This window comes from Chanodichthys erythropterus, chromosome 23, assembly GCF_024489055.1.
Source record: "Chanodichthys erythropterus isolate Z2021 chromosome 23, ASM2448905v1, whole genome shotgun sequence".
NCBI classification, from domain to species: domain Eukaryota; kingdom Metazoa; phylum Chordata; class Actinopteri; order Cypriniformes; family Xenocyprididae; genus Chanodichthys; species Chanodichthys erythropterus.
The window spans coordinates 18,236,958-18,263,966 of NC_090243.1; the positions used below are offsets into that span (position 1 = coordinate 18,236,958).

The 27,009-nt window shown below is 36.4% G+C and overlaps 4 protein-coding genes across 4 annotated transcripts; all 4 read right to left on the bottom strand.

Moving 5' to 3' along the window:
- Positions 1-621: 621 nt before the first annotated feature.
- Positions 622-1,708, bottom strand: LOC137013539 (C-reactive protein-like). Its single transcript, XM_067377359.1, has 3 exons — positions 1,657-1,708; positions 1,416-1,471; positions 622-1,317 (listed from the first exon to the last, which is right to left on the bottom strand). The coding sequence occupies exons 2-3, from the start codon at positions 1,465-1,467 to the stop codon at positions 698-700; spliced, it is 672 nt and encodes a 223-aa protein (XP_067233460.1). The 5' UTR covers positions 1,468-1,471; positions 1,657-1,708; the 3' UTR covers positions 622-697.
- Positions 1,709-4,716: 3,008 nt separating this feature from the next.
- Positions 4,717-6,717, bottom strand: LOC137013860 (C-reactive protein-like). Its single transcript, XM_067377887.1, has 3 exons — positions 6,646-6,717; positions 6,434-6,497; positions 4,717-6,338 (listed from the first exon to the last, which is right to left on the bottom strand). Exons 2-3 carry the CDS (start codon positions 6,483-6,485, stop codon positions 5,713-5,715), a joined length of 678 nt encoding a protein of 225 aa, XP_067233988.1. The 5' UTR covers positions 6,486-6,497; positions 6,646-6,717; the 3' UTR covers positions 4,717-5,712.
- Positions 6,718-15,005: 8,288 nt separating this feature from the next.
- On the bottom strand, positions 15,006-16,328 carry LOC137013514 (C-reactive protein-like). Its single transcript, XM_067377308.1, has 3 exons — positions 16,220-16,328; positions 15,847-15,919; positions 15,006-15,756 (listed from the first exon to the last, which is right to left on the bottom strand). Exons 2-3 carry the CDS (start codon positions 15,905-15,907, stop codon positions 15,134-15,136), a joined length of 684 nt encoding a protein of 227 aa, XP_067233409.1. The 5' UTR covers positions 15,908-15,919; positions 16,220-16,328; the 3' UTR covers positions 15,006-15,133.
- A 9,616-nt stretch (positions 16,329-25,944) lies between these two features.
- LOC137013515 (C-reactive protein-like) lies at positions 25,945-27,009 on the bottom strand. The gene is made up of 3 exons (XM_067377309.1): positions 26,917-27,009; positions 26,736-26,808; positions 25,945-26,650 (listed from the first exon to the last, which is right to left on the bottom strand). Exons 2-3 carry the CDS (start codon positions 26,794-26,796, stop codon positions 26,034-26,036), a joined length of 678 nt encoding a protein of 225 aa, XP_067233410.1. The 5' UTR covers positions 26,797-26,808; positions 26,917-27,009; the 3' UTR covers positions 25,945-26,033.

Here is a 27,009-nt window from a genome sequence, read left to right on the forward strand (position 1 = left end):
GCCTTGTAATGATGTTGAGAATGTTAATATCAAATAAACAGATGCACTCAATTGTCAAACAGAGACACAAGCTGAATTTATAAAGTGATCCTATAAAAACCAATACATAACATTTTGCACAATATAACAACTTTTAAATGTGAGATTATTTTTTTTACACTCAAGTCTTTTCCTTTTCAGTATCACGAGCGGTCAGTATCATGATTTCACCCATTTGTGATCGAATATTAGAATTTAGTTAAATAAAATATAGTTGCATAGGTTTGTGGATTAACAATTAGATGTTTGGACATTACTGGAACTTTGAATGAATGTAGACATTCCATTACTCAAGCCATAAGTATGCGTTTCTCATGATGCACTGCCTGCATGTGACCACCAGACGGCAGCAGTGTATCAGACGAATTTCCCTTATGAATTATCTGATCATACAGACATCAGCAGAAGGTTTTCTGAGGTTAGAGAGTCGAATAAAAAGGAAACTAACTAGATAATCCAATGCAAGTGTTTGAGAGATAAATGCTTTCAAAAACTAGTTAAGCAAGGAAAAAAGAAAAAAAGAAAGAACTGAAAATCAAGTCATTTAGCGCAAAAGAATTGGAGAAACTAATGAAGCCCTTTTCAAATGGGTGATATGTTCCTTTATTGGGTCTTTTAAAGCCTTGTACACAGTGTGTGATGTTACAATGGATCACAATTAGTCATCTTGCACAACTAACACATTTCCAGTGGTCTCATATTGAATGGTGTTCCAGTCAAACACGTTTCCATTCGGCACATACGGTTCCTGGTTTGAATAAACTGCCTTAATCTCACTGCCAGAGAGAACATGATCCCACATTTTCACATCTGTAATTTCGCCCATAAAGCACTGCTCTGCATCGAAGGCACCCACATATTTATCAGGGTCTTGGCCGAGCAGGACGGTGCCGCCAGGAAGAACGGAGTGACCTTTTCTATAGACCTGGTACACACTGCGCCGTCCGTCCACCCAAAAGGCAGAGAGACCAGTCTCAGAGTCCCAGGTGACGCACAGGTGGGTTTGGAAAGTGGAGAGAGGAGGCAGGTGGAAAAATACTGCATCGCTACTAGAACGTAAATACAAGGACACCTGACCTTGCTCTCGCCACACGTTGAGCTCGTCATATTGAGGCGTGCGGTAGGCGAACAGAACGATCTCCCGCTCACCCTGAATCTCCGTTGCAACACGCATGCAGAGAGTAAATGCTGACAGACTCAGTGGCTTTTCAGGAGTGAGTTTAACAAAGCTGGTATTAGTCTTGGTTGGAAACAGAAGCACTTTGCCATCAAGACCCACTGCAAGACAAAATAAGCCATTTACACAAACACAAATGCTTCTTTAATAAGCAAAATCTGCTCACAACAATCCATGTGATCTCAGTAAAATATGGTACCTTCAGAAGCTGCTGGTGTCAGAGAGAGCAGACAGAGAAATAAAACCAACATCTTGCTGCACATGTAAAGAATACAATTATTGTTACACCATTCATATAAATGAGTTTGTCAGCAAGTAGGACTGGAAGTGACTCCTAGTTTAGATCAATTCTTTCTGCTTTGTTATATTAAAGCACATTTAACTTATAAGCATGAATGTAATGCATTTATAAAAGAAAGACACAGAAGGTTAATACTTACTGTACATCAGTGGTGCCTAATCCTGCTCCTGGCGATCAACTGTCCTGCAAAGTTATACTCCAACCCTAATCAAACGCACCTGAAGCAACTAATTAAGGTCTTCAGGATCACCTGAAAATTAAAGGCAGGTGTGTTTGATTAGAGTTGGAGCGTAACTTTGCAGGACAGTCAATCACCAGGAGCAGGATTGGGCACCCCTGACTTCCATGTTTAGCAGGTCTTGTCTAAGAGATCTCATAGATGGTCCAACCCACAGGCTGAAGGCCTTCAGGATTGACGGAGAAGACTACCTTGTGGTTGTTCTTTATTGAGGCTCAGTTTGTAGTTATAAATAAAGGGTCATGGAAGGCAATTATAACAATAAAATACTCATTTTATTGGTTACAATACAAAGCAGTTAATACAAAATAAAACTTACAAAAGCTAAAAAAGCTCTATAATCTAGCTTTATCCAGCAATATGGAGATGCGGTTAAAGGCACAATATGTAAGATTTCTGGATTAAAATATCCAAAAACCACTAGAACAGGGTTATATATTTTGTTGTACACACTGTAAACCCTAATGCTCAAAATACTTAATTCGTTTGAGTAGGACAAACTTAAATTAAACAAATTAGTTCAGTTAAATTAACAGTTATGAGTATTTAAAACTTTCTTTTACTTTTGAGTTCACAGCACTGACATATTTCAAGTAAACTAAACTGTTTTAGTTGCAGCAGATTTCTAATTCCCAGCATGCTTTGCATCAGACTGTCTAAATGTTGAAATAAAGTGTTATTTTGTGTGTTTTTGCATAAGATTAACATAGGGAGACATAAGTTAGTGTTTAATGTTGTGTTATGTTGGGATTGACAGGGGGTTCTGTTATGTTAGTTTTGTAGGGTTACCATTCTGGTGAAGAGTAGACCGTGTGGTTAGGTTGAGGATGGGCTGCAAAACTTTTAAGACCACATATACTGTATGTTGTTTGATTATATATATGCAAGTATATATTGACAGTCTCTTTGATAATTATAATAGCATGTGTTTTTTGCTAACTAGCATTTAACCAAGATTTGAATGTGATGTTTATGTAAATTAACTATATGTACTTGAGTAGGGCGAGGCTGAGAACTGTGGGAGCGAAGGAATGCCAGTGATGTGATTGTTAATGAGAGACACCTGTGCACCACACTAGCATTGCTCCACTTCCATGGCTCTCGGCCCCGCCCCACTTGTCACAAAAAAATTAAGTTCTACTAACTTAAAAAAAATAAGTTAGTTAACTTAAATGTTTTGAGGTAATAAGTTTCCTCAAATGTTTTGAGTATTCTGAACTTATTGAGTTATACAGTGCACTTACATTATCCCAGATGTTTCCAAGAATGTTTAAATGCAGTGAAATAAATAATCACGAACCGTGTCCGTGTCTATCAGTGACATACCTGCGTTACACTCGATTTCCTGTTTTATTTTGTAGAAACCATGGAAACACCAAGGATGCTTTAATATAGGGTACAACGGGGCAACAGGCAATGTGGGGCAAAAGTCGCCTTTGATTTTATTTTCTCTAAACCATTAGATAGAACAAAAACTTGTTGCAGCACTTTCCTAAACGTCCGTTTTTCAAAATGCACGTGTAAATTTGTCGTGCCTGCGGGCAGCAACGCAAAGTTGATTCTGAGGTAATATTTGATGTTTTTTTAAAACGTTGTAGATTTAAGTAAATTATACTTTTAGACAAAGGTCTTCTTAATGATTTTAAGTTTTGTTAAAGGTAATTAAAGCTACAGTTTTTCAATAACGGAAGAATATGTAAAAGTATGGTATTTGGGGTAAAAAGCGTATATCCTTTTGGGGCAGAAATCACAATAATTAACATGATAATAAACAGCTGGCTGACTTTTCCATTTGTTGATATGTTGGGTGTCCACCTTCATCCCATAAAAAAAAAAAAAAAATGAAATCCATACTTTTTCTTGCATTGCGACATTATTGTTATGAGTTCTGACAAACATATTATCCCCAAAACTCCTTATTTTAAGGTGAAATGTTTATTATTATCGTCAAGAACAATTGTTTAAATACAGATTTATTTGTATGCAAGTTATACTGCTTTTAAATGAAAATCAAGGTAAACGTTAATTTTCCTTCAATTGTCACGAGGCATAAAATAAATGTAATAATTTTTTTTTATATATATAGTGTGGTGAATTATGACTTTTCTTTGTCAATCAGAATGTGTGGCATAATAATCAAGATGAATTATTATTACTATTAGGCTATTATTAACTATCTTAACATTTCAGTAACACTTCACATAAAGCATTGATGTATAATGCATTAAGGTATTCATAATGTATAATATAATGCATTATATATTTTCATTTATAATTGTAAAATGCATTATAATGCATTATAATGTTTGCAGAACATTTCAAATTGGTTGTTTAAACTTTCTAAAGGTATGTTCAATGAGTAATATAACAGTGGTTACAATTATTTATGAGTTCATACAATGCATTATAAGGTGCATTACAAGGCATAATTAATACATTATATATAAAGTATTTCAAGTAAAAAGCATAAAAAGCATCAAGTTTTAATTTTTTCAATTGTTTCAAATTTTCAATGATATATAAAATAATGTAAAGCTTCCAGAATACACACTGCGTAGCAGAAGGGTGTTAATTTCTGCCTCTGATAAGAATCGCTGCTTCCCTCCTTGCACCGTGATGACATCAGCTATCACAATCCAAACCAACAAAAATGCAGTGTGAAGATTCACACAATCATGAGACCAAGACACAAAGACGTTTTCAGACGTCTCTTCCTCTGTACTTCTAACAGACTTTTTGCAGGTAAGCAAGCAAGAACAATAGCGAAAATGGCAGATGGAGTAATAATAACTGACATGATCCATGATAACATGATATTTTTAGTGATATTTGTAAATTGTCTTTCTAAATGTTTCGTTAGCATGTTGCTAATGTACTGTTAAATGTGGTAAGTTACCATCGTTTATTACTGTATTCACAGAGACAAGAGCCGTCGCTATTTTCATTTTTAAACACTTTTAATTCATAATTCATAATTCATAAACACAACTTCATTCTTTATAAATCTCTCCAACATGTGTAATGTTAGCTTTAGCCACGGAGCACTATCAAACTCATTCAGAATCAAATGTAAACATCCAAATAAATACAATACTCACATGATCCGATGTATGCATACAGCATGCATGACAAACATCTTGTAAAGATCCATTTGAGGGTTATATTAGCTGTGTAAACTTTGTTTAGGCACTGTTTCATAGTCGAGAGCTTGGGAGGGCAGGGAGTGCGAGATTTAAAGGGGCCGTAGCCTGAATCGGTGCATAGTTAATGATGCCCCAAAATAGGCAGTTAAAAAAATTAATTAAAAAAAATCTATGGGGTATTTTGAGCTGAAACTTCACAGACACATTCAGGAGACACCTTAGACTTATATTACATCTTGTGAAAAAACGTTTTCGGGCACCTTTAAAACTTAAAGTTCCGTTGAGTTTGTAAAGGTCTGGAATCTGGAAACAACTGAGCCGTAATATATAAAACCAGATGTGTGTCACGAGGCTCAGGGCAAGTAGTCCATTGACCATGTGCACGGTTACTTCCTGTTTTTTGTTAAGCCAGCTTGGGCATTTCCGGTGAACTGTTAGGTGTCTTTCTCTACTCACTGTACAGCGACACAAAACAATCAATGGTTGTCTTTTTAATGTAGTTATGTGCTTAATGTGCCAATAAACCAGTTTTATTGATTGCAATGAAGACAAAGCTAATGGGAACGTTTGAATAAGAAGTGTGTATATAAATATATGTAATCAGTTTCAGAGAGAATATAGATATAAACCAGTAAAACCCCTTTTTCAACATTCAACTCTTTCTCCCAAATTATGCACAGACACTGCAGTTGTAATGCTGAGAAACAAATTATTTGATAGCCCTTACAGCTTTGAAACTCATTAAAACAGATGAACAGAAAGACTGACACAACTGTGTGGATGACAATGTGTGTGACATTACAGCTGATGAGAATCATTTATTTTCAACAATTATCACATGTCCAGTAATCTCATAATTGACAGTGTCCCAGTCAATCATGTTTCCCCTCTGCACATACGGTCGGCCTATCTGTCCTGAATAAACATCCTTAATCTCCCTGCCAGAGAGAACATAATCCCACATGTTCACATCTGAAATTTCACCTACAAAGCTTTGCGATGCATCAAAAGACCCCACATATTCAACAGGGTCTTGGCCGAGCAGGACAGTGCCACCAGGAAGAACTGAGTGACCTTTTTTATAGAGCTGGAACACACCGCGCTGTCCATTCACCCAAAAGGTAGAGAGACCAGTCGCAGAGTCCCAGGTGACGCACAGGTGAGTGTGAAAGCTGGAAAGTGGAGGCAGGTGGAAAAGTGCTCTATCGCCGCTGAAGGAGAAGGACACCCGACCGTCTCTCTCTCTCCGTACTTTGAGCTCATTATATTGAGGCGTGTGGTAGGCAAACAGAATGATCTGGGGCCTCCAGCTCTGGGGCTCCATTGCAACACGCATGCAGAGAGTAAATGCTGTAAGGTTCAGTGGCTTTTCAGGAGTGAGTTTAACATAGCTGGTATCAGTCTTGGTTGGAAACAGAAGCAATTTACCACCAAGACCCACTGCAAGACAAAACACAACATAAAACATCTTTTACTAGACACTCAAAATCCTGCTCATACCAGTCCATTAAACTTAATCATGTATAATATGGTACCTTCAGCAGCCGCTGCTGTCAGAGAAAGCAGACAGAAAAACAAAACCAGCATCTTGCTGCATGTCTGAAAAGTGCAAAAGAAAATCCACTACTCCTGTTAGCAGAGAAACTCTGTACTGCTTCATAGTTTTTAACATTAAATTTAAACTGTTTATTACTGCTAAGCACTTTTAAGAGACAAAGACACAAAAGGTTCAAGACAGAATACTTACGATGTTCAACAGGTGATATCAGAGAGGAGATCAGTTCAGGACAGATGTTTGTCTCACAGATGATCATGACTAGAAGTGTCTCGAGTATTTATATGCAGATTGGGCTGAGGCAGGGCCAGAGGGGGGACCAGTTTTCAGCCCGGGATTTTAATGGCCAAGACCAGCCCCCAGTAATTGCCAGTGATTCTAGTTTATAAAGTTATAAATATGGATATTTTTCTTTTTCAAAAATGCATCACTTCGCTTCAGAAGGCCTTTATTAACCCCCTGCAGCCGTATGGATTACTTTATGATGGATGAATAGAGCTTTTTTGGGCTTCAAAATCTTTGTTACTCTTCACTCCCATTATAAAGCTTGGAAGAGCCAGGATTTTTGTTGATGTAACTCTGTCTTTTACTGAAGGAAGACAGTCATACACACCAAGGATGGCTTGAGGGTGAGTAAATTATGGGATAATTTTTGGGTGAACTAACGCTTGGTATTGATGCTTCCAGTCCACACATATAAATATAACATCTAGACATTATAAAAGAATGAAAATGTTCCTGTGCCCAGATGTTCTAGTGCCCAGTGCAAGACAAAACAAGAAATAAACCATCTTTTACTAGACACACAAAATCCAGCTCATACCAATCCGTTAAACTTAATCATGTAAACTGTGGTACCTTCAGCAGCCGCTGCTGTCAGAGAGAGCAGACAGAAAAAAAAACACGGATTACAAAACCAGGTGGAAGCAGGTATGTGTGTCCTGATCAAAAGTGACTGTAAAAACTTCTGTTACAAAATTGATCTATTTCAAACTCATTTTTATTCATCAAAGAATCCTGAAAATAAATGTATCACAGTTTCCACAAAAATATTGTTTTCAACAATAATCATAAATGTTTCCTGAGCAGCAAATCATCATATTAGAATGATTTCCGAAGGATCATGTGACACTGAAGACTGAAAATTCAGCTTTGATCACAGGAATAAATTACATTTTAAAATATATTCAAGTAGAAAACAGTTATTCTAAAGTTAAATATTTCACAATATTTCTTGCTTTTTTCATGCTGAGCCTCATAATTTCAGTGTGACATGAATGAATGTGAGCAACATTTCCGTTTTCCATTCGACCGCTACTGTCTTATGTCTCTAGCAGCTGTGCTGATACTCATAATATATCAGTAAGATAAACAAGCAACCCATGTGCATTTAAATCCTGACCACACTGCCTGAACACAAGTATCAGATTTTTTTCCAGGCATGGTGCAATAAAACAACAGTGGTATCACGCTGGTCCAAAATCCCTCTCCACAATCAGTACGTTAAACAAATAAACGTAATTGATTTTCACTTCATGCCATTGAGCAGTATTTGCACAGTGTAGACAAACAACTTACATAACATATTACATTGCATCTAGGGTTAAATATATCCTAAAGAAAAGTTAAGAAGTTCATATGAATGCTCCTAAAACATTTTAAAATATTTATTTTAAGAACATCTTTTTTCTTAAGAAGTAAATGACAGGCTTTGAGGTTATTTGATTGTATGGCACCAACTGTGATCTTATTCTTCTAATTCTACTCTCTCACGTACTCTGTGAACCCGTCCAGCGGTCAGTCAGGGCAAAACAGCTGCTATAATGTCACTCTTATGGGTCTGCATCACCCAGAATAGCATGAATACAGACTCCTGCAATACTTCTTGAGCTTTTCTATTAAAGGATATTGTAAGGATATTGATCATATCTGGAGCACTTTATTAGCTGAAATCCTTGAGCTGGGCTAGTACTTCATCCACAGAGTTTGAAACTTGTGCATGTAGTGAGCTTCTGAACTAACACCATGTTAGTTCTTGTGATTACTCTTTGCATGAGAATGTACTTTCCATTAGTGATGTTTGCTAAGTCAAACAACATTTACTATTAAACTGCACTATTACTATTCATACTTAGGGTTAGTTATTTGAACAGTGTGTGCGTCATCCTGCAGAGTTTGTGCTTCAGGCATTAATGTTTCCTCAAATCATGTTTCTTGCTGATGAAAGCTCTATGTGTTCTATGATTTTCACCTGCAAGCAAGATTAATCAGAAACTCAGGGGTACAGTCTTTTGACTTATAGCAACACACATTCACAACACTGTAAAAAATTACCGTGATTTTAACAGTAAAAGACTGTAAAAATGCTGCGGTGAAAAACTGTTAATTGGTTTACAGAAAGTTTCCGTACTATATACGGTGAATAACTGTAATAGATCTAACGGTACATTTAATGTAATTTTACGGTAAAATACCGTTAAATTCACAGTTTTTGGAAGTGAAAAATAACAATTCATTGTAAAATTTACAGTGAAAAACCATAAATTGACATTCCCACAATTCCCTGCGTGACACTTCACATTTGATATATTTTTGTTGAAATAACTCTGTTTCTTCTTAGTTTTTCTCATTTTTTCTAATCAGTTATGTACATTAGGGTTTTATGTTACATCTAATGTTGTTAAATTAATGTTTATTGCATTTTTAAAATTCCATGCATGTTACCATGATGGTGTTTAGTGTGTGTGTGAATAACACTGTGTGCACCTTCTATATGTTAGTATTGTCCTCCTCAGCTTATGGAAAAGCTGCTTGTGATGAACTTTGATTCATCATGTGACTCTTATCACCACTGTGATTGGTGACTGTCAGTGTATTATAAAGGTACAAAACAGATATTAGTACTTCATTAGGTTGGTAAATTAACATTATATCAGTTAATGAAATATGTTATTTTACCGTAAATTTTACTGGGATTTTTTTTTACAGTGTACTGAAATCCAATGTTAAATATACATATTTAAAATGTAAAATTCACATGTAACTCCGTAAGTATGTTTACGGTTTGATGTCATTTTTACAGTATTGTTCTGGTAACCACAGCTGCCGGTATTTTTCCGTAGAAACAACGGGATTTTTTTTACAGTGAACCTTTCAAAAAACACCCCAGCAACAGCATATAGCAGCACACGCAATCATTCAGAACCAGTGTTGGGGAAAGTTACTTTTAAAAGTAATGCATTACAATATTGCGTTACTCCCTAAAAAAGTAACTAAATGCGTTACTTCATTACTTTTTATGAAAAGTAACGTGTTACATTACTTTTGCGTTACTTTTTCTCACCGGGGCTGGGCTTGCTTGTTTGTTTCTTAATAACAACAAAAAAGTTCTATTTTTGGCAAAAAGGCCCTTTCACACCAAAAGTGAAATGAATAAGCTTCAGGCTGAAGGAAATGCATATTTACACCTGTACAGTAGAGGGCACAGCTCAAACAAATCTTTCAGCTGTGCTGCCATTCTGCATTAAAGAAGAATAGGATACAGACGAAGTTCTAGTTCTTATTTCTAAATCTAATCTAAAGTATTTTTGCTTATTAGTATGGTTGAATTAGGTATATTGAAGATCAGCAGCAAAGATATTTGCTTAATAATTGAGATTAAATACATAAAGTATATTTGTGTAATTTAAGATAGTTTACAGGTTTGCAAAAATTCTGAGATTGCATTTCACTGTTTTTATTCATTTTGAGGAATACTGAATGTTTTTGTGCAAGTGTGATGAGTAAATGCATGTTCACATTTAGTCTAAAACTACAATAACCATCATGCTTACACAGCGCACACAACATCCTCTGCACTTTATTTCTCTCAATATGGGGACAGGAGAGCTGTCAGTCAATAAATGTGAAAAGTAACTTGCGTTACTTATTTGAAAAAGTAACTTAGATATTTTGTTGTAAATTGAAAAAGTAATGCGTTACTTTACTAGTTACTTGAAAAAGTAATCTGATTACGTAACTCAAGTTACTTGTAATGCGTTACCGCAACACTGTTCAGAACACCCCAGCAACCACATAGCAACACACTAGTAACAACCACTTAGAACACCCCAGCAACTGCATAGCAACACTCACAACCATTTGGAAAACCCCAGCAACCACATAGCAACACACTCAGAACATACTACATAAGAACACACTCAGAACACCCTAGCAACAGCATAGCAACTCAGTTAAAACACTCAGAAGACCCCAGCAATGAGTTTTGCACAGGAACGCACTACTCACATTATCTTCAAATGTAAAAAATTTAGTTTGCATGTTACAGTACATATGCTCTGACAGCAAGAGAACAGATAAGTGTAAGACTGTGAGGTGATTTATTGAGCAACTGTGGTTCAGTGTAGTCAAACATAGGGTGAAAAAAAGGAAATGATTAACAAAAGCAGGGTCTGTAACCCTTTTTTTCTCAGTACACATGTTTGACCTTGCTGAGCCAGAGTTGCTCAGTCAATGATGTAGAAATAATATTTTCTAACTTTTTGTTGCCAAGGACCCATAAAATGTAATCCTGTTTGTATTATTTTATATTTTGTTTAAATAAATTTTTTTTGTATTTATACTGTTTGAAAATATATTTTAAATATAAATATTATTTTTAAATATATTGCCAAAAATATGGCATAAAATAATAATTTGTTACATTTTTATAGTGCTTTTCTTTGTACTCAAAGCGCTTTTCACGTTGAAGGGGGGAATCTCCTCAACCACCACAGTGTGCAGCATCCACCTGGATAACGTGACGGCAGCCATATTGTGCAAGAATGCTCACCACACACCAGCTTATTGGTGGAGAGGAGAAACAACCCCTACTCTTTTTCAGGTCCTTGGTTTAACATCTCATCTAAAGGACAGTATTTTTTGACAGTATGTCCCCATCAATATACTAGGGCATTAGGACCCACACAAACCACAGGGTGAGCACCCCCTGCTGACCTCTCTCGGCAGCAACCTATAGTTTCCCTAGAGGTCTCCCATCAAGTACTGATCAGTCTTAACCCTGCATAGCTTCAGAGGGCAACTAGTCTTGGGCTACAGGGTGATAGCTTTAAACAGAGCACTGGAGTGCATCCCAGAACCCCTTTTATGTGGGCAAGCCTTTCTAAACCTGAGCCAATGATCGTCTAGCAGCACTACTACCTCAATGAATCAAAATCTCAGTGTCCTTTAAATCAAAACAGATGGGTAACAGCAAGTCAGCTAACCTGAACAGCTCAACAGTTATTGATTATTCATTCTGTGTCCATTGCTATTGTCTCTCTAGGATGGAGGATCAGGACAGGGTAGGTCAGGCCTCCAGCAGCACCATATTTTACAATCTTGAAGGTCTGGTGTCATCTCCTGTGTTATGTACACATTTTGTACTTTAAAATGCAGATTCAGAAATTAAAAATATGGTCATCTTAGAAGTGTAACTGCATTTTAATAAATCAATACGGTTATATTTTTTAGAGATTTGTATGTGATCATAACTATCTGTAGGACAGCACTGGACTGAAATTGTGGAAGAGAAGATTAGTTCCTAAATGTCCTATTTGTAACATAACCAAAATAGAACGGTCCCCTAAAGTCATATAAGGAACCTTGAACTGCAGCACTTTCATTACCAAAAGAGGACGTTTTAGGAACATCCCTAATGTTCTGTAAAGGTTCAGAATTTTCATCACCTTTAGAGAACTTTTAGGCAACCTTGCGCAAGGTCACAAGAACATCGCCTTCTACATGGGCTTGACAAACTTGAAGGTCTGGGGTCTTCTCTGTGATGTAATTTCCTGTTTACTGTTAAACCGCCAACACATTTTTTTACTTTAAAGTGCAGATTCAGAAAGATTCAGAATGTAGATTTTTGGACATTACTGGAAGACAAAATATCAATATAATTGACCACATTCTCCAGACGTCCTATTCAGGTGAACTTCAGTAAAACTTTCAACAGTCTTTTCCCAAATTAAGCACATGCGCTGCAGTCGTAATGCTCAAGGAAAAAAATGATTAGCATTTAAAGCTTTGTACAATGGGTATGTGATGTTACAATGGATCATAATTAGTAATCTTGCACGGCTATCACATTTCCATTGGTCTCATATTTGATGGTGTTCCAGTCAAACACGTTTCCCAACCCATGTGGGGCCTACATGGAAACTGTGGACAAAACTGGCTGGGCCCCAGTTAGACAGCCCAAGTGACAATCATCTGAGCCCCATTTATCTGTGCCAGCTGGGTCAGCACATACGGTTTGTGATGTGAATAAACCGTCTTAATCTGACTGCCAGAGAGAACATAATCCCACATTTTCACATCTGTAATTTGGATGTTCAGATGGTATTATCTGAGAGATTGGTTTGTCTTCTAAACTAAATGATCTTGACGAGGAGGGTCTTTCTTTCATAGTAACTCCATCAGTGGTAGAGCTGGATTATATGAGCCTGCAGTGACATGCTGAACATTTTTCAAATTGCCATTTTTACCACTCATTTAGTGGACCATGTGTTCTTATATTTATACTATAAAATGAAATACTGTCAGTGAACTACCTAAAAGCTAAAATTGAATAAATTGGTCTTGTTGCATGCGTTCATAAACAGAGGTGGGTAGTCCAGGGGTCAGAAAGTAAAAGTCCTGCCATATTATTATCATCAATGAGATAAATAAGTGATTAATAGAGCGATAATTGAAATAAATAATTTAAATCTAACTCAGAGATTGGGCTCTAAATGAGAAAACACCTGATCATCTTTTAACTTTTCTTGTCTGGTTGGTTTTAATGCAGTTAAAACAGGCCAAACCAAACCTAATATTAAAAAGTCAAGGGTCAAGAGCTCAACTAAAACAAACCCTGACCTCAATGGTGGTAACTTAAAAATTGTGATTTTCTCCTTTGGTGATTCTGCTTGTTATCATCAGGTGTCTTCAATAATGCTCAATCATCACTTAATTAATCACTTAATTATCTCATTAATGCTTCAGTGGGTGGAATAAAAATATGGCAGGACTTTTACTTTCTGACCCCTGGACTACCTACCTCTGTTCATAAACTTTTCAAGTACGCTCGTAAATCTGAAGTCTTGATGTTCCACATAATTTTTGTTAATTTTGTTGTTTTTCACATTATAACGATTTTAAAAAAATCATAAAAAAATATGAAAAATTATGAAAAATACATAAGTAATTTACATAGGTAATTTTTTTTCGGTACAATTTAATGAAGGTATGAATGACAATACCATGACACACTGCAAATAATGCAATAAAACAAATACTGAGAATATAAATCTATTGACTTAAACTTGTTGATTATAATTATAGAATGTGTATGTACTGTAACATGCACATCTTAATCAGATGTGTAGTTTACTAGTGTAAGGAGACTGACTCGATTACATCACTCGCAGTGCAGTATGATAAATGGGAGTGGGCGTCACTGCAGAGCTCTGGTTCTTTGATTGGCTGACATTTCTCTGTAGGATCATGGCTAGTGTTGTTCTTCACCAGGAATTGCACTTAAAGGGATACTCCACCGTTTTTTCATATTAAACTATGTTATTCCCTTAACTAAGACGAGTTGATACATACCTCTGCGTGCACTAAATCCCTCTGTCTCGCGGCGAAACTTTGTTAGCACTTAGCTTAGCCCAGTTCATTCAATTGGGGCCAAGCAGAGAAGCTACCAAACACCTCCATGTTTTCCCTATTTAAATACAGTTACTCGAGTAGTGTAACTCGACCTAGGACGGTGACACAAAACAAAACGTTTGTTTTTCAAATCGTGTAAAATGGATAACTTGTATGGCGGAATACCATAGCAAGTGCTCAGGAGCACTTTGACTTGCCGCAGTAATATCTTCACTCGTGAAAAGTCCTCTCACCGGCCCCCGCTCCCTCTCATTTCAACGTGACTTTTACAGGAGAGGGAGTGGAGTGAAGATATTACTGCTTAAGTCAAAGTGCTCCCGAGCACTTGCTATGGTATTCCGCCATACAATATAGTTATCCATTTTACACACTTAGAAAAGCGCAACGTTTTGTTTTGTGTCACCGTCCTATGTCGAGTTACACTACTTGAGTAACTGTATTTAAATAGGGAAAACGTGGAGGTGTTTGGTAGCTTCTCTGCTTGGCCCCAATTGAATGAACTGGGCTAAGCTAAGTGCTAACAAAGTTTCGCCGCAAGACAGAGCGATTTAGAACACGCTCTGAGACGAGGGAGGTATGTATCAACTCGTCTTAGTTAAGGGAATAACATAGTTTAATATGAAAAAATGGTGGAGTATCCCTTTAAATGTTTATAAAAAAATTAAGATGAAGTAATGCATGCTGAGCAGGTATATATCACAGATGAACTGATAAAGAACATCTGAGCTCATGGTATATATACAGCTCAAAGAACAGTATAGTTTCTTGACATTAGAGAGAATGTGCAAATTTAAGATTTAAACCAGTAAAACCCCCTTTTCAACATTCAACTCTTTGTTCCAAATTACACACAGACACTGTTGTAATGCTGAGAAAAATTTATTTGATAGCCCTTACAGCTTGTAACTGATTAAAACAGATGAACAGATCATAAAGATTGACACAACTGTGTGGATGACAATGTGTGTGACATTAAAACTGATGAGAGTCAGTTATTTTCAGCCACTATCACATTTCCCCTGGTTTCATATTTGATGGTGTTCCAGTCAAACACGTTTCCCTTCGGCACATACGGTTCCTGGTTTGAATAAACCGCCTTAATCTGACTGCCAGGGAGAACATAATTCCACATTTTCACATCTGTAATTTCTCCTACAAAGCTCTGCTCTGCATCAAAGCCACCCACATATTTATCACAGTCTTGGCCGAGCAGGACGGTGCCGCCAGGACGAACTGAGTGACCTTTTCTATAGAGCTGGAACAAACTGCGCTCTCCATTCACCCACATGGCAGAAAGACCAGTCGCAGAGTCCCAGGTGACGCACAGGTGGGTCTGGAAGGTGGAGAGAGGAGGCAGACGGAAAAATGCTGCATCGTTAGTAGACTGAATATAGAAAGAGACACGACCATCTTTCTCTCTCCACATATTGAGCTCGTCGTCATTGGTTGTGCAGTAGGCGAACAGAATGATCTCCCTCTCGCCCTGGAGCTCTGTCGCGACACGCATGCAGAGAGTAAATGCTGTCAGACTCAGTGGCTTTTCAGGAGTGAGTTTAACATAGCTGGTATCAGTCTTGGTTGGAAACAGAAGCACTTTACCATCAAGACCCACTGCAAGACAAAACACAAGATAAAACATCATAATTTCTAGACACACAAAATCCTGCTCATACCAATCCGTAAACTTGTAAAATACGGTACCTTCAGCAGCCGCTGCTGTCAGAGAGAGCAGACATAAAAATGAAACCACTGGAACCAACATCTTGCTGCAGGTCTGAAGGAAAATGTGCAAAAGAAAATCCATTACTCCTTTTAACAGACAAATTATTCACTGCTTCAGTGTTTTGCATTTACATTTATGCATTTGGCAGATGCTTTTATCCAAAGCGACTTACATTGCATTATACTATATATTTGTATCTGAGTATGTGTAATCCCTGGGATCGAACCCAAGACCTTGGCATTGCTAGTGCTATGCTCTAACCACTGAGCTACAGGAAAGCTGAGTAAAGTTTTGAACGTTACATTTCAACAGTCAGTTTTAAGAGACAGACACCAAAGACAGAATACTTACGATGTTCAACAGGTGATATCAGAGAGAAGATCAGATCAGGACAGATGTTTGTCTCACAGATGATCATGACTAGAAGTGTCTCGAGTATTTATATGCAGATTGGGTTTAGCCCAGATTCACGTATGAGCCTCAGTCATCTTTTTTATTTTTTTCATTTTAACCTGGAAAGGGGAAGTCAACGTGTCCTGCATTATTGACATTATAATGATATCATTTCCCTATAATGACAACTCACAAGATCAATATAATCATGTTTCATGTGTTTTATTTGATCTATCCCCAGCCAACACAGCATGGTGGGGCCCAGATGTTTTTGTCCACGGTTTTCATGGAGGCCCCACATATGTTAGCCCAGATGAACTGAACACTGCTCAGTGTGCACACTACAGGCTGTTAAATGTAACACAGAAACATGCTGGAGTTAATGAGATAATTAGGTGATAACGAGCAGAATCACTGAAGAACAGAGAAACAACTATGACTTACTTCAACCACAACCTTCGATGAAATCAGTTGAAGATAAAATACATTAAATCACTCAAGATCTGATTAAACAACTCCACAAACAGCATTACCAGCTTCACTTATTACTAACCAGACTGACTTTATTTCTGACAAACATCTACAAAAGTTGTTATTGAGAATTACCAGAGGTTTAGCTGTTCAATGATATGAATCTAATTGTCATCATGTTATGGCTTTGTTCACTGATCTAATGAGTGAGCTTTATATGAAAAACAATATTAATTTGGTGCTGGACCTCGGGATGGGTACATCGATACTGAATTTGAGTATCGAAAGTATCGACACTCAAATAAAAATATCGATACTTTTTTTTTTTTTTTTTTTTTTACCAGTGATTTTTTTTTAATTAACAATAAATTTAATGCATACAATATGCATTGAATTAGACAAATAACCTATGTTAGCGAATAATTGTGTAGTAGAAGTATTTTCCTGCTCATCTGAACATGCAAATGCTGCAAGTCAGAACCAATCAATCACAGAGAGCGTTCGCTCACTGCCGACACATTCAAACAGCTGCATGTGTTTAATATTGTAAGAAACCATTGATGCTTTTGGGAGACGCAGCCCTGAACAGTGCTTAACAGCAGACAGAACAACATAATATGTTGAAAAAAAACTAAATGAAATAGTAGCCTACATAGTTTTTGCAATTACATTTATTTAAATTGAACATTAAAAGTTCATATTGATGTTCTGTACAGTGTCAGAATACAAAGTTTGCATTTTATGGGTGCAACAGCCTGTCACTGGCAGTCCCTTATGAAACTGAACCATTACTACAGTGACCATAGTTCAGCTAAGCATCAGAGGTGGAAAGTCCAGGGGTCAGAAAGTAAAAGTCCTGCCATATTTTTTTTCCCACCCACTGAATCGATGTTAAAGTTAATGAGATAAATAAGTGATTAATTGAGTGATGATTGAGCATTATTGAATACACCTGATGATAACAAGCAGAATCACCAAAGGAGAAAATCACATTTTTTTAAGATACCATCACAGAGGTCAGGGTTTGCTTTAGTTGAGCTCTTGACCCTTGACGTTTTAATATTAGAATTTGTTTGGGTTGTTGTAATTGAGTTATAACAGCCAGACAAGCAAAGAGAAAAGATGGTCAGGTATTGTTGGTTATGTTTTCACATAATCATTATTTGATCTGAACTCATTTAGAGCCCAATCTCTGAGTTAGATTTACATTATTGATTACAGCAGCACTGTGATTAAACAGGAGATCAGCTTTATCGATAAAATAAGGATTTCTTAAAAGTTGTTCTGATTAAAAAAAAAAAAAAAACTCTTTCTGTTAGGCACACACAGACATCAAGAATCAGCCTGTGAATCTCAACGACGGTGACAAGCAACATATTCTGATCAACAGATCAACTCTGAACATTAGAAAACAAGCTACTAAAAAGTCCCATAAAAACAGCAAAAAACAAAATAGTGAGAATAAAGAAAATTACTAAAACAATTAAGCTCATAATTTATTCATGCAGCAATGCATGATGGGAGCCGTGGATGAATTTTGATTGGTAGCACCCAGAATGCACTGCAACATTCTTAATTATTTTCACCATTGTTGAGATTCACAGGCAGATTCTTGATATGTGTGTCTAAATATGAGCCTTTTTTTTCTAAGAACTTTTGATGAAACTTTTGAATTATTTTGGGAAAAAAAAAAAACCTGGATCTTGCGCTGTAGAATCACAGTGCTGCTGTAATCAATGTAAATCTAACTCAGAGATTTGGCTCTAAATGAGATCAGTGATTCAGATCAAATAATTATATGAAAACATAACCAACACCACCTGATCATGTTTAAACTTTGCTTGTCAGGTTGGATTTAATGCAGTTGAAACTGCCCAAGTAAAATCTAATGTTAAAAAGTCAAGGGTCGAGAGCTCAACTAAAACAAACCCTGACCTCGATGATGGTAACTTAAAAATTGTGATTTTCTCCTTTGGTGATTCTGCTTGTTATCATCAGGTGTCTTCAATAATGCTCAATCATCACTCAATTAATCACTTAATTATCTCATTAACTTTAACACTGCTTCAGTGAGTGGAAAAAAAAAATATGGCAGGACTTTTACTTTCTGACCCCTGGACTTTCCACCTCTGCAAAGCATATAGTATTTGTAGATTTCCATGGTTACCACTACAAATAAACATTTTAACCATGTGTAAACAAAAATATAATCTAATAAATTGCAAATTAAGGCGTATTGAATGTTAAAATACTTTTCAAATATAATGTTAAGTGGGTACCATTACCCATTTTACTCAAAGTAATTCAATAATTTAAGAACTTAAATTATTAATAATTTAATAACTTAAATTCAGATTAGAGGTATCGTATCAGTATCGATGTCAGCGATTTTGGCCTTTAAAGTATCTGTATCGTATCAAAAACAAAATAAGTGGTACCGCACATCCCTAGCTGGACCTTCTCCAGAACACCTTAAAAAAAAAAAAGGTACAAAATCAGAGCAGAAGAATAAATCTGAAAAACAAAATGTAAATTAAAACACCCTTGAAACTGTATTCACACACAGACATCAAGAATCAACGTATGATTCTCAACAATGGTGACATGCTTCATGCTGCAATGCATTCTGGGTGCCTCCTACAAAACTCATCCATGGCTCCCAGAATGCATTGCAGCATGAAGCATGTCACCATTGTTGAGAATCATATGCTGATTCTTGATGTCTGTGTGTAAGTGAACCTTGCAGGAGGTTTGAAGTGTTTAATAAGCAATGTATTTTTCAATCTTTCTGATTAAAACATTTTTTATTATAATTCAAGAAACGATCCAGCACAAAGTTAATCACATTTTGCTCATAACAAGCTCAGTCATTAGATCAGTGAATTAAGCCACTAAATGACTATAGTTTTATAATTTAGCAACTGACCACATTGTTTTCTTATTTTTCTTGCCATAACGAACAGCAAGAGAAACGTTAAAACAGTTAAGAGTCAAACTGCCTAACTGAAGTAAGTGCTGACCTTGATCACGGTGACATCAAACCACTATTTTCAACAAATCATCAACATCTAAACCTCTGGTAATTCTCAATAACAACTTTTGTAGATGAATGTCAGAAATAAAGTCAGTCTGGTTAGTAATAAGTGAAGCTGGTAATGCTGTTTGTGGAGATGTTTAATCAGATCTTCAGTGATTTAATGTCTTTTATCTTCAGTTGATTTCATCGAAGGCTATAGCTGAAGTCGTAGTTCTTGTTGTTTCTCTGTTCTTCAGTGATTCTGCTCGTTATCACCTAATTATCTCATTAACTCCAGCATGTTTCTGTGTTACATTTAACAGCCTGTAGTGTGCACACTGAGCAGTGTTCAGTTCTTCTGGGCTAACCCATGTGGGGCCTCCATGAAAACTATGGACAAAAATGTCTGGGCCCCAGTTAGGCTGCCCAGGTGACACCCATCTGAGCCCCACCATGCTGTGTTGGCTGGGTCATAGCGTACACCGACATAGAAGGCGATGTTCTCTAAAAGTGACAAAATCCAAACCTTTACAGAACATTAGGAACGTTCCTAAAACGTTCTCTTTCGATAATGAAAGTGCTGTAGTTCAAGGTTCCCGATATGAGTTTAGGGTTATGTTCTATTTTATGGTCACAAGTATGCTGACCTGCTTTATCAATACAGAAATGTTAAATTAATTAAACGTCAAGGGTCAGGAACACAGCAAGCACCTTACACATATCAGAATGATTTTTGAAGGATAATGTGACACTGAAATACTGAAATTCAGCTTTGCATTACAGGAATAAATTACATTTTAAAATATATATTAATAGAAGATTTTCTTTAACTGCTTCAACAGCATTTCTAATCAAATAAATGCAGTCTTGGTGAGCAGGAGACATTTCTTTCAAAAACGCTCAAAAATATCTACCAACCCCAAACATTTGATAGTGTACCTGAATTTGTTTTTTTGTTTGATTTTCATTATTCACAACATGACTGGAACATCATACACAAATTGTAGACTGCCTGAATTCACTCATTTACACACAAATGTGGAATTCAGTATGTATTTAATGGTGAATGAGAGACTGGGTTGTTTCAGACACATGAATGCATAAATACATTCATGACTTTTACGCATACATTGTCTGGTGAGCCTTATAATTTCCATTTTGATGTCCTCTGTCTGTCAGGTGTCCTATGTGAGATCATTTCAACTGAACCCCCCACAATAACATGGCACAATAAAATGAGAGTGGTGCCTCACCCTTTCCACAAACAGTAACTGTACTTTGCAAATCATTTAGTTCACGGTAAGAGATAAACTTTGATTGACTTTGGATTTGTGCCATTGACAACTTACTTTTCTTGGAAGCTTATCACATTGCATCTGTTTGCTTTAAAAAAATAATAATAATCTTAAGTTAATTAAAATATTAAGTTTTCAAATATTTTCTTAAGAAAAAAATTGTTCTTGAACTCAGCAAAATGTTGTGTCAAGTGTAACAGAAGTTTCTGTAACAGGGACAGGTCGCTCTAAGCACCTGATATTGGACCAGTGATTAGGTTCGTTACAGGAGGGTAAGGCACACAAGGACACAGACAGTAACTGAAAATGACTCAATGTATTTTGTTTGTGCAAAGATAATAATGGAAGCAAATGTAACACATTCACAACAACAATTAAATAAAAATAAATAAAACTAAATGAAATGGTTGTTCTTTTCAATCCCGTTCTTTTTGATATCTTTCAGCTCTGTTCACTATTTAAATAGCTTTTCTCATATTTGCCTCTAGTTATTTGATTTATGTTTCAGTTGTTTATTTTCTAATTTTTGGATTATAGATATTCGGTTTCACTAACTTTAAGTTTAATAAGAGCTTTTCTTATCTGGGTTTTCAGTTTTTTGTTCAACGCTTTTATATTTCACTCATAGAAAAAGGTTAACCCAAATTAAAACAATATAAATGAGAAAAGAAAATTACAATATCACAGTAGTTCAATTCGAAACATTCTGAAAACAATTCAAACTCTTCAAACAATATAACAGTCAATAACTTCTCAGTCTGTGTATAAATGAATGTTCCTTCGTCATCCAAAGTGGAAAAATGTTAGTGTGTGTGCAAAAGTCTCTTAGTGTAGACGAAAGCTGTGTTTCAACAGTCAATAGTGCGAAGTAATCGACAACAGAAAAGTCAGATCCTACAGATCAGAATATACGCAATGCAATGGATTCCACCTGATCAGTAGAAAGCACCAATCCATGGACATGCACAGGATTTCTCTCAAATCAACAGTAGTTCGATTGGGAGGCTCGCCATCTCGGTGTCTGAAGGGTTCGATCCAATCACACAAAAAAACCTGCGTCTTTAGTTTCAAAAGCATTTACACACTATTTCCTTTAGAACAACAGAATATACACTACACATTCATCTATCAATTTCGTTGGAACCGGAAGTCCTAAAATGCTAACTCGCTTCCGGGTTTTGCCTACAAAAATGCATCATCCCTGGGGCACTCTATACAAACATATTTATAGAAAACTGTTGACAATTAATAGAAAGGACTAATAACAGCAAAACGCATCGAGTATTCACGAATATCAAGTAGAAGTTAGTCCGACGATAACGAGGGGTTGTGTTAACTAAAGCATCCGTCATTTACCGAATCTTAAAAACTCGGATGGATAATTAAAAATGTTTTCTGACAAAAAATAACACAAGCAAGAACAAATTTTAAACCAAGCATGGCAATTTTCATTTTACCTCTCTGTGTGCGCGCGCGTTTGTGTTTACGAGAGAGAGCTAGCGCAGCTGAGACAACGGTAGTTTTAAATCCGTAACTAATGTGCTAGATTTCATACAAAACAAGTAGGCTATGTAACATAATTAGTTACTTTAGTAGTATTAACACAATAACCCAACACATGTTAGGCTATGTTTCTCAACACTAAGAATAAACAAACGCCTGTTTCTCCAGACTCGTGCTTGTCAGTCAGTCACACATCACAACATTTTCATAATCACTAAGCCATAAAGCGATTTCAATTTTATTTAGATTTGTTGTTCAACATTACTTGATCATTTTATACCCGTTTACCTTAGAGTTAAAAGTGAGTGAATGTGCTGTCCTCGCTTGAGAGTTCAGTCACTGAGACGGCGGGAGTGGAAGGAGGATCGAGCGGGATTTTGTGTTCCTGTCGATTTGCAGTCTCTTTTTATTGATAGGCCGTACGCATTTGTCAATCATCCCCGCTTGCTATTTGAGGAAATGAACCCAGCACTATGATTGGTCGAACTCTTCTATTGCTGGATTTGAGTACTACGCGCGCACAGAGGAGTCACCGGGTTTTTGCGTAGTTTTTGAGTGACTAATCGTACCAGCGTACTTTGAGGTCAAAATGCGTACCCGCTACTCAAAATGCGTGTTGGCAGCTATGCATCATGTTATTTGAATATTAGTAAGGATTATTTAGATATTTGCCACAGATTTGTCTTTGTGGTTTCTCTCGCGATCAGCAACGCGTGTATCTCTCGCTGATCCCGCGTCTCGTCTCAATGACGTCACGCGCAGTTTCAGTTTAGACTGAATGTCACTTAAAGGTGCTAAAGAGGATCTTTTCGTCAACTGAGAAACCAGACTGTTAGTGAGTTTTTGAAATGAGCGCATCCATAAGAACAACCCCTCTCCTTCACAGCTTTTTCGAGTGAACGCCTCCCAAAACTCGTGCACGAGTATTGGAACACGAGTGTTTACCACCGGCATTCGCTGTGTCGTGTTTTTTGGATTCATTATGTCGGACTCACCGCAGGTGATATATACTCATAATCTGCAGTTGTTATTCCTGTCTCCTGACAAAAACATTGCATGCGGCGCCTGTGGAGTGTGGAAAGTTACTGGAGCGCGCAGCCAGAGGGCCAAACGATTGGCTGATGTTTTTAAGGCCCTACCTCGTGCACAGATGATGTATATTAATATTATTCCTTTCAGTACACCTAATAAATAGTCTTTTATCAGTTAGTAAAGACAGTTTCAAGTAATATTGCAAAAATGTATAAAACAAAACATCCTCTTTAGCACCTTTAAGCAATTTGTCATTTTATCAATTTATTATTTTAAACTACAATGACTTTTTGTTAAAAACTCTCAGCATTTTATTAAAATTATAATTATTTGAAAATTATATTCCTTTCCTTCTGTTTATTATATAGCTGAATTCTAAGCTGTGTTACACAACAATCGTCATTATAATGTGTAATGGACAATAATAATCATGAGCACAAACCAATAACTCATCTTCACACACAAGCTACAATATTGTGGTCATCCTGTCCAGATCAGCAGTGGGCATCATTCAATAAGCAACTGTTGTTCCCAGGTGAAAAAAAAAGTACATTTCTATAATATACTTAAAGTGCTCTATTTTTGTGCACTAATTTTGTACTTAAAATACTAAAAATTCTTCTTTAGTAGGCTACTACTTAAGATAATCTTAAGAACATCTAAGTGTACTCAACTATTTTGAGACAGCATTAAATACAAACTTAAATGTGTTTTTAATATACTATCTCTGTATTTAAAAAATGTATTTAGATACTTATAGTACATTTGAACCCACAGTGTACTACAAGTGGTAATTAAATATATATTTTTTAAATACAGAGATAGTATGTTAAAAGCATATTTTAGTTCATATTTAATGCTGTCTCAAAATAGCACAGTTGAGTACACTTAGATGTTCTTAAGAAGTACTAAAGATGAATTTTTAGAAATTCCAACTTTCCAATCTTCCTGTTGTAATTGTATCAGTCTCTGTATCTCATGATGAATCCAGATGTTCTTCCTCTGTCATTTACGCTGTTGTCTTCTTCTAGCACTCCTCCTCTTCTTCACTGAAGGCAATCTTAAAGTTAATCTTTGTGGTTAGATACAAGCAGTTCATGAACTTCAACTTTCACAACATTCTGCACATCTCATTTTGTTTCAATTACACACAAGATGCAACATCATTCTGAGTTGCAGTTTGCACAACATAGCATTTCATGCAAGCATATATGGCATTAACTCAAAAGTAAATAACTAAGAAAAAACATAGCAATTATTAATTTATGGCATTAACTCAAAAGCAATGGACCATACTTGTATTTGTATACAGTACTGTAAAATAAAACACAGCAGGATTATTTAAGTGGGCTACTTTTATACAGCAACAATATAAAAGCTAAAATAAAGTATTTCATAAATACACACTTTCATTGTATCTTCAAATATTAAATCTTGATGCTCTGTATCTTTTGATAATTTTGTTTTTGATTAAAATTAGAAGGAAAAACTAATGTTAAAAAGTCAAGGGTCAAGACTAACTAAATTCAACTAAAATTCTCAATAAGAACTTCTGTAGATGGGATTTTGCTGTGCACACAACAAATTTGTGACAATACGGTTTCGGGGAAACAATAACAATTATGATTAGCTAGTTCTTCAACCATGTTATCTATGGTAGTTAAGCAGCAAATTATGTCACTGAATGGGAAACGTACTCCTAATAAGTGAAGTTGTAATGCTCTTAGTTGTTTAATCCTCTTCTGCTGATATCTTGAGAGATTTAAAATCGAGGTTAGATTTATCTTGGCAACCAGATAGTTGTACATTTTCCTACTGTGGAAGTCAATAGAGTCACTGTCAAAAATGTAAATGCTCAAAGGTCATTTTTTCATAGCCTTTAATGCAGAAATGAACTACATAGCTTTGCAAATAATGTTTTTGTCGTGGATTATAGCTACAATATAAGTTTAGTGCAAAATAATCTAATATAGAAGTCATTCAGAACCACATGGAGACTGATTATGTCAATAGCAGTGCTTTATGGGAGACAGTCACTTCAGAGCTCTATTTCTCTGATTGGTGGATATTTCTCTGCGGGATCATGGGTAGTGTAGTTCTTCACCATGAATTACCTTGTTAAACCTTTTAAAGCAACACAGACTGATGGCTTCAGCATAAGTATATATAACTGGTAAATAACATCAGAGAGTTTTTGTGAAGTAAACTTTGGCAAAAAAAAAAAAAAAAAAAAAAATTATATATATCATACTTTTTTTGCGAGAAAACATTACCAGTTACTAGACTGAGGTTAAGCAATTGAGAACATTTTTAAAACTTTTTTTCGGAATTATGCACGGACACTGCAGTTGTAATGCTGAGAGAAATTTATTTGTTAGCCCTTACAGTTTTACAAGTCATTAAAACAGAAAAACAGATTATAGACACAACTGTGTAAGATTACAGCTGATGAGAATCATTTATCTTGCACCACTTGAACATTGTCAATAATCTCATATTTGATGGTGTTCCAGTTGAGCACGTTTCCCTTCGGCACATACGGTTCCTGGTTTGAATAAACCGCCTTAATCTCACTGCCACAGAGAACATGATCCCACATGTTCACATCTGTAATTTCTCCTACAAAGCTCTGCTCTGCATCAAAGGCACCCATATCTTTATCACAGTCTTGGCCGAGCAGGACAGTGCCACCAGGACGAACTAAGTGACCTTTTCTATAGAGCTGGTACACACTGCGCCGTCCGTCCACCCAAAGGGCAGAGAGACCAGTCTCAGAGTCCCAGGTGACGCACAGGTGAGTGTGAAAGGTGGAGAGAGGAGGCAGACGGAAAAGTGGTCCAGAACTACTAGTCTGAAGATACAAGGTCAACCGGCCATCTTTCATTCTCCACAAGTTGAGTTCATCGTGGTTGGGTGTGCGGTAGGTGAACAGAATGATCTGCCGCTGGATCTCCGTCGCGACACGCATGCAGAGAGTAAACGCTGTCAGATTCAGTGGCTTTTCAGGAGTGAGTTTAACATAGCTTGAAGCAGTCTTGGTTGGAAACAGAAGCACTTTACCATCAAGACCCACTGCAAGATAAACCACAAAAATATACAAGCGAAATCACACTTACAAAAATCAGTTTAAACTATTCATTAAGACAAAATATGGTACCTTCAGTAGCCGCTGGTTTCAGAGAGAGCAGACAGAAAAATAAAACCACTGACAGCAACATCTTGCTGCAGGTCTGAATGAAAAAGAGCAAAAGAAAATCCATTACTCCTTTTAGCAGACAATTATTAATCGTTTCACTGTTTTAAATCACATTTTCGAGATTCAAGCTGAGAATACTTACGATGATCAGCAGGTCTTATATGAGAGAAGATCAGTTCAGTCGAGTTGTTTGTCTCCTAAATGGTGGTTCTTTTCAATTTATCATGTAAAAAAG

Coding starts and splice junctions, on each gene's coding strand:
- LOC137013860 (XM_067377887.1), bottom strand. CDS start 6,485: ATGCTGGTTTTGTTTTTCTGTCTGCTTTCTCTGACAGCAGCGGCTGCT. Junction 6,339..6,433: donor GACAGCAGCGGCTGCTGAAG/GTACCATATTAT, acceptor TTTGTCTTGCAG/TGGGTCTTGGTGGTAAATTG.
- LOC137013514 (XM_067377308.1), bottom strand. CDS start 15,907: ATGTTGGTTCCAGTGGTTTCATTTTTATGTCTGCTCTCTCTGACAGCA. Junction 15,757..15,846: donor GACAGCAGCGGCTGCTGAAG/GTACCGTATTTT, acceptor TTTGTCTTGCAG/TGGGTCTTGATGGTAAAGTG.
- LOC137013539 (XM_067377359.1), bottom strand. CDS start 1,467: ATGTTGGTTTTATTTCTCTGTCTGCTCTCTCTGACACCAGCAGCTTCT. Junction 1,318..1,415: donor GACACCAGCAGCTTCTGAAG/GTACCATATTTT, acceptor TTTGTCTTGCAG/TGGGTCTTGATGGCAAAGTG.
- LOC137013515 (XM_067377309.1), bottom strand. CDS start 26,796: ATGTTGCTGTCAGTGGTTTTATTTTTCTGTCTGCTCTCTCTGAAACCA. Junction 26,651..26,735: donor GAAACCAGCGGCTACTGAAG/GTACCATATTTT, acceptor TTTATCTTGCAG/TGGGTCTTGATGGTAAAGTG.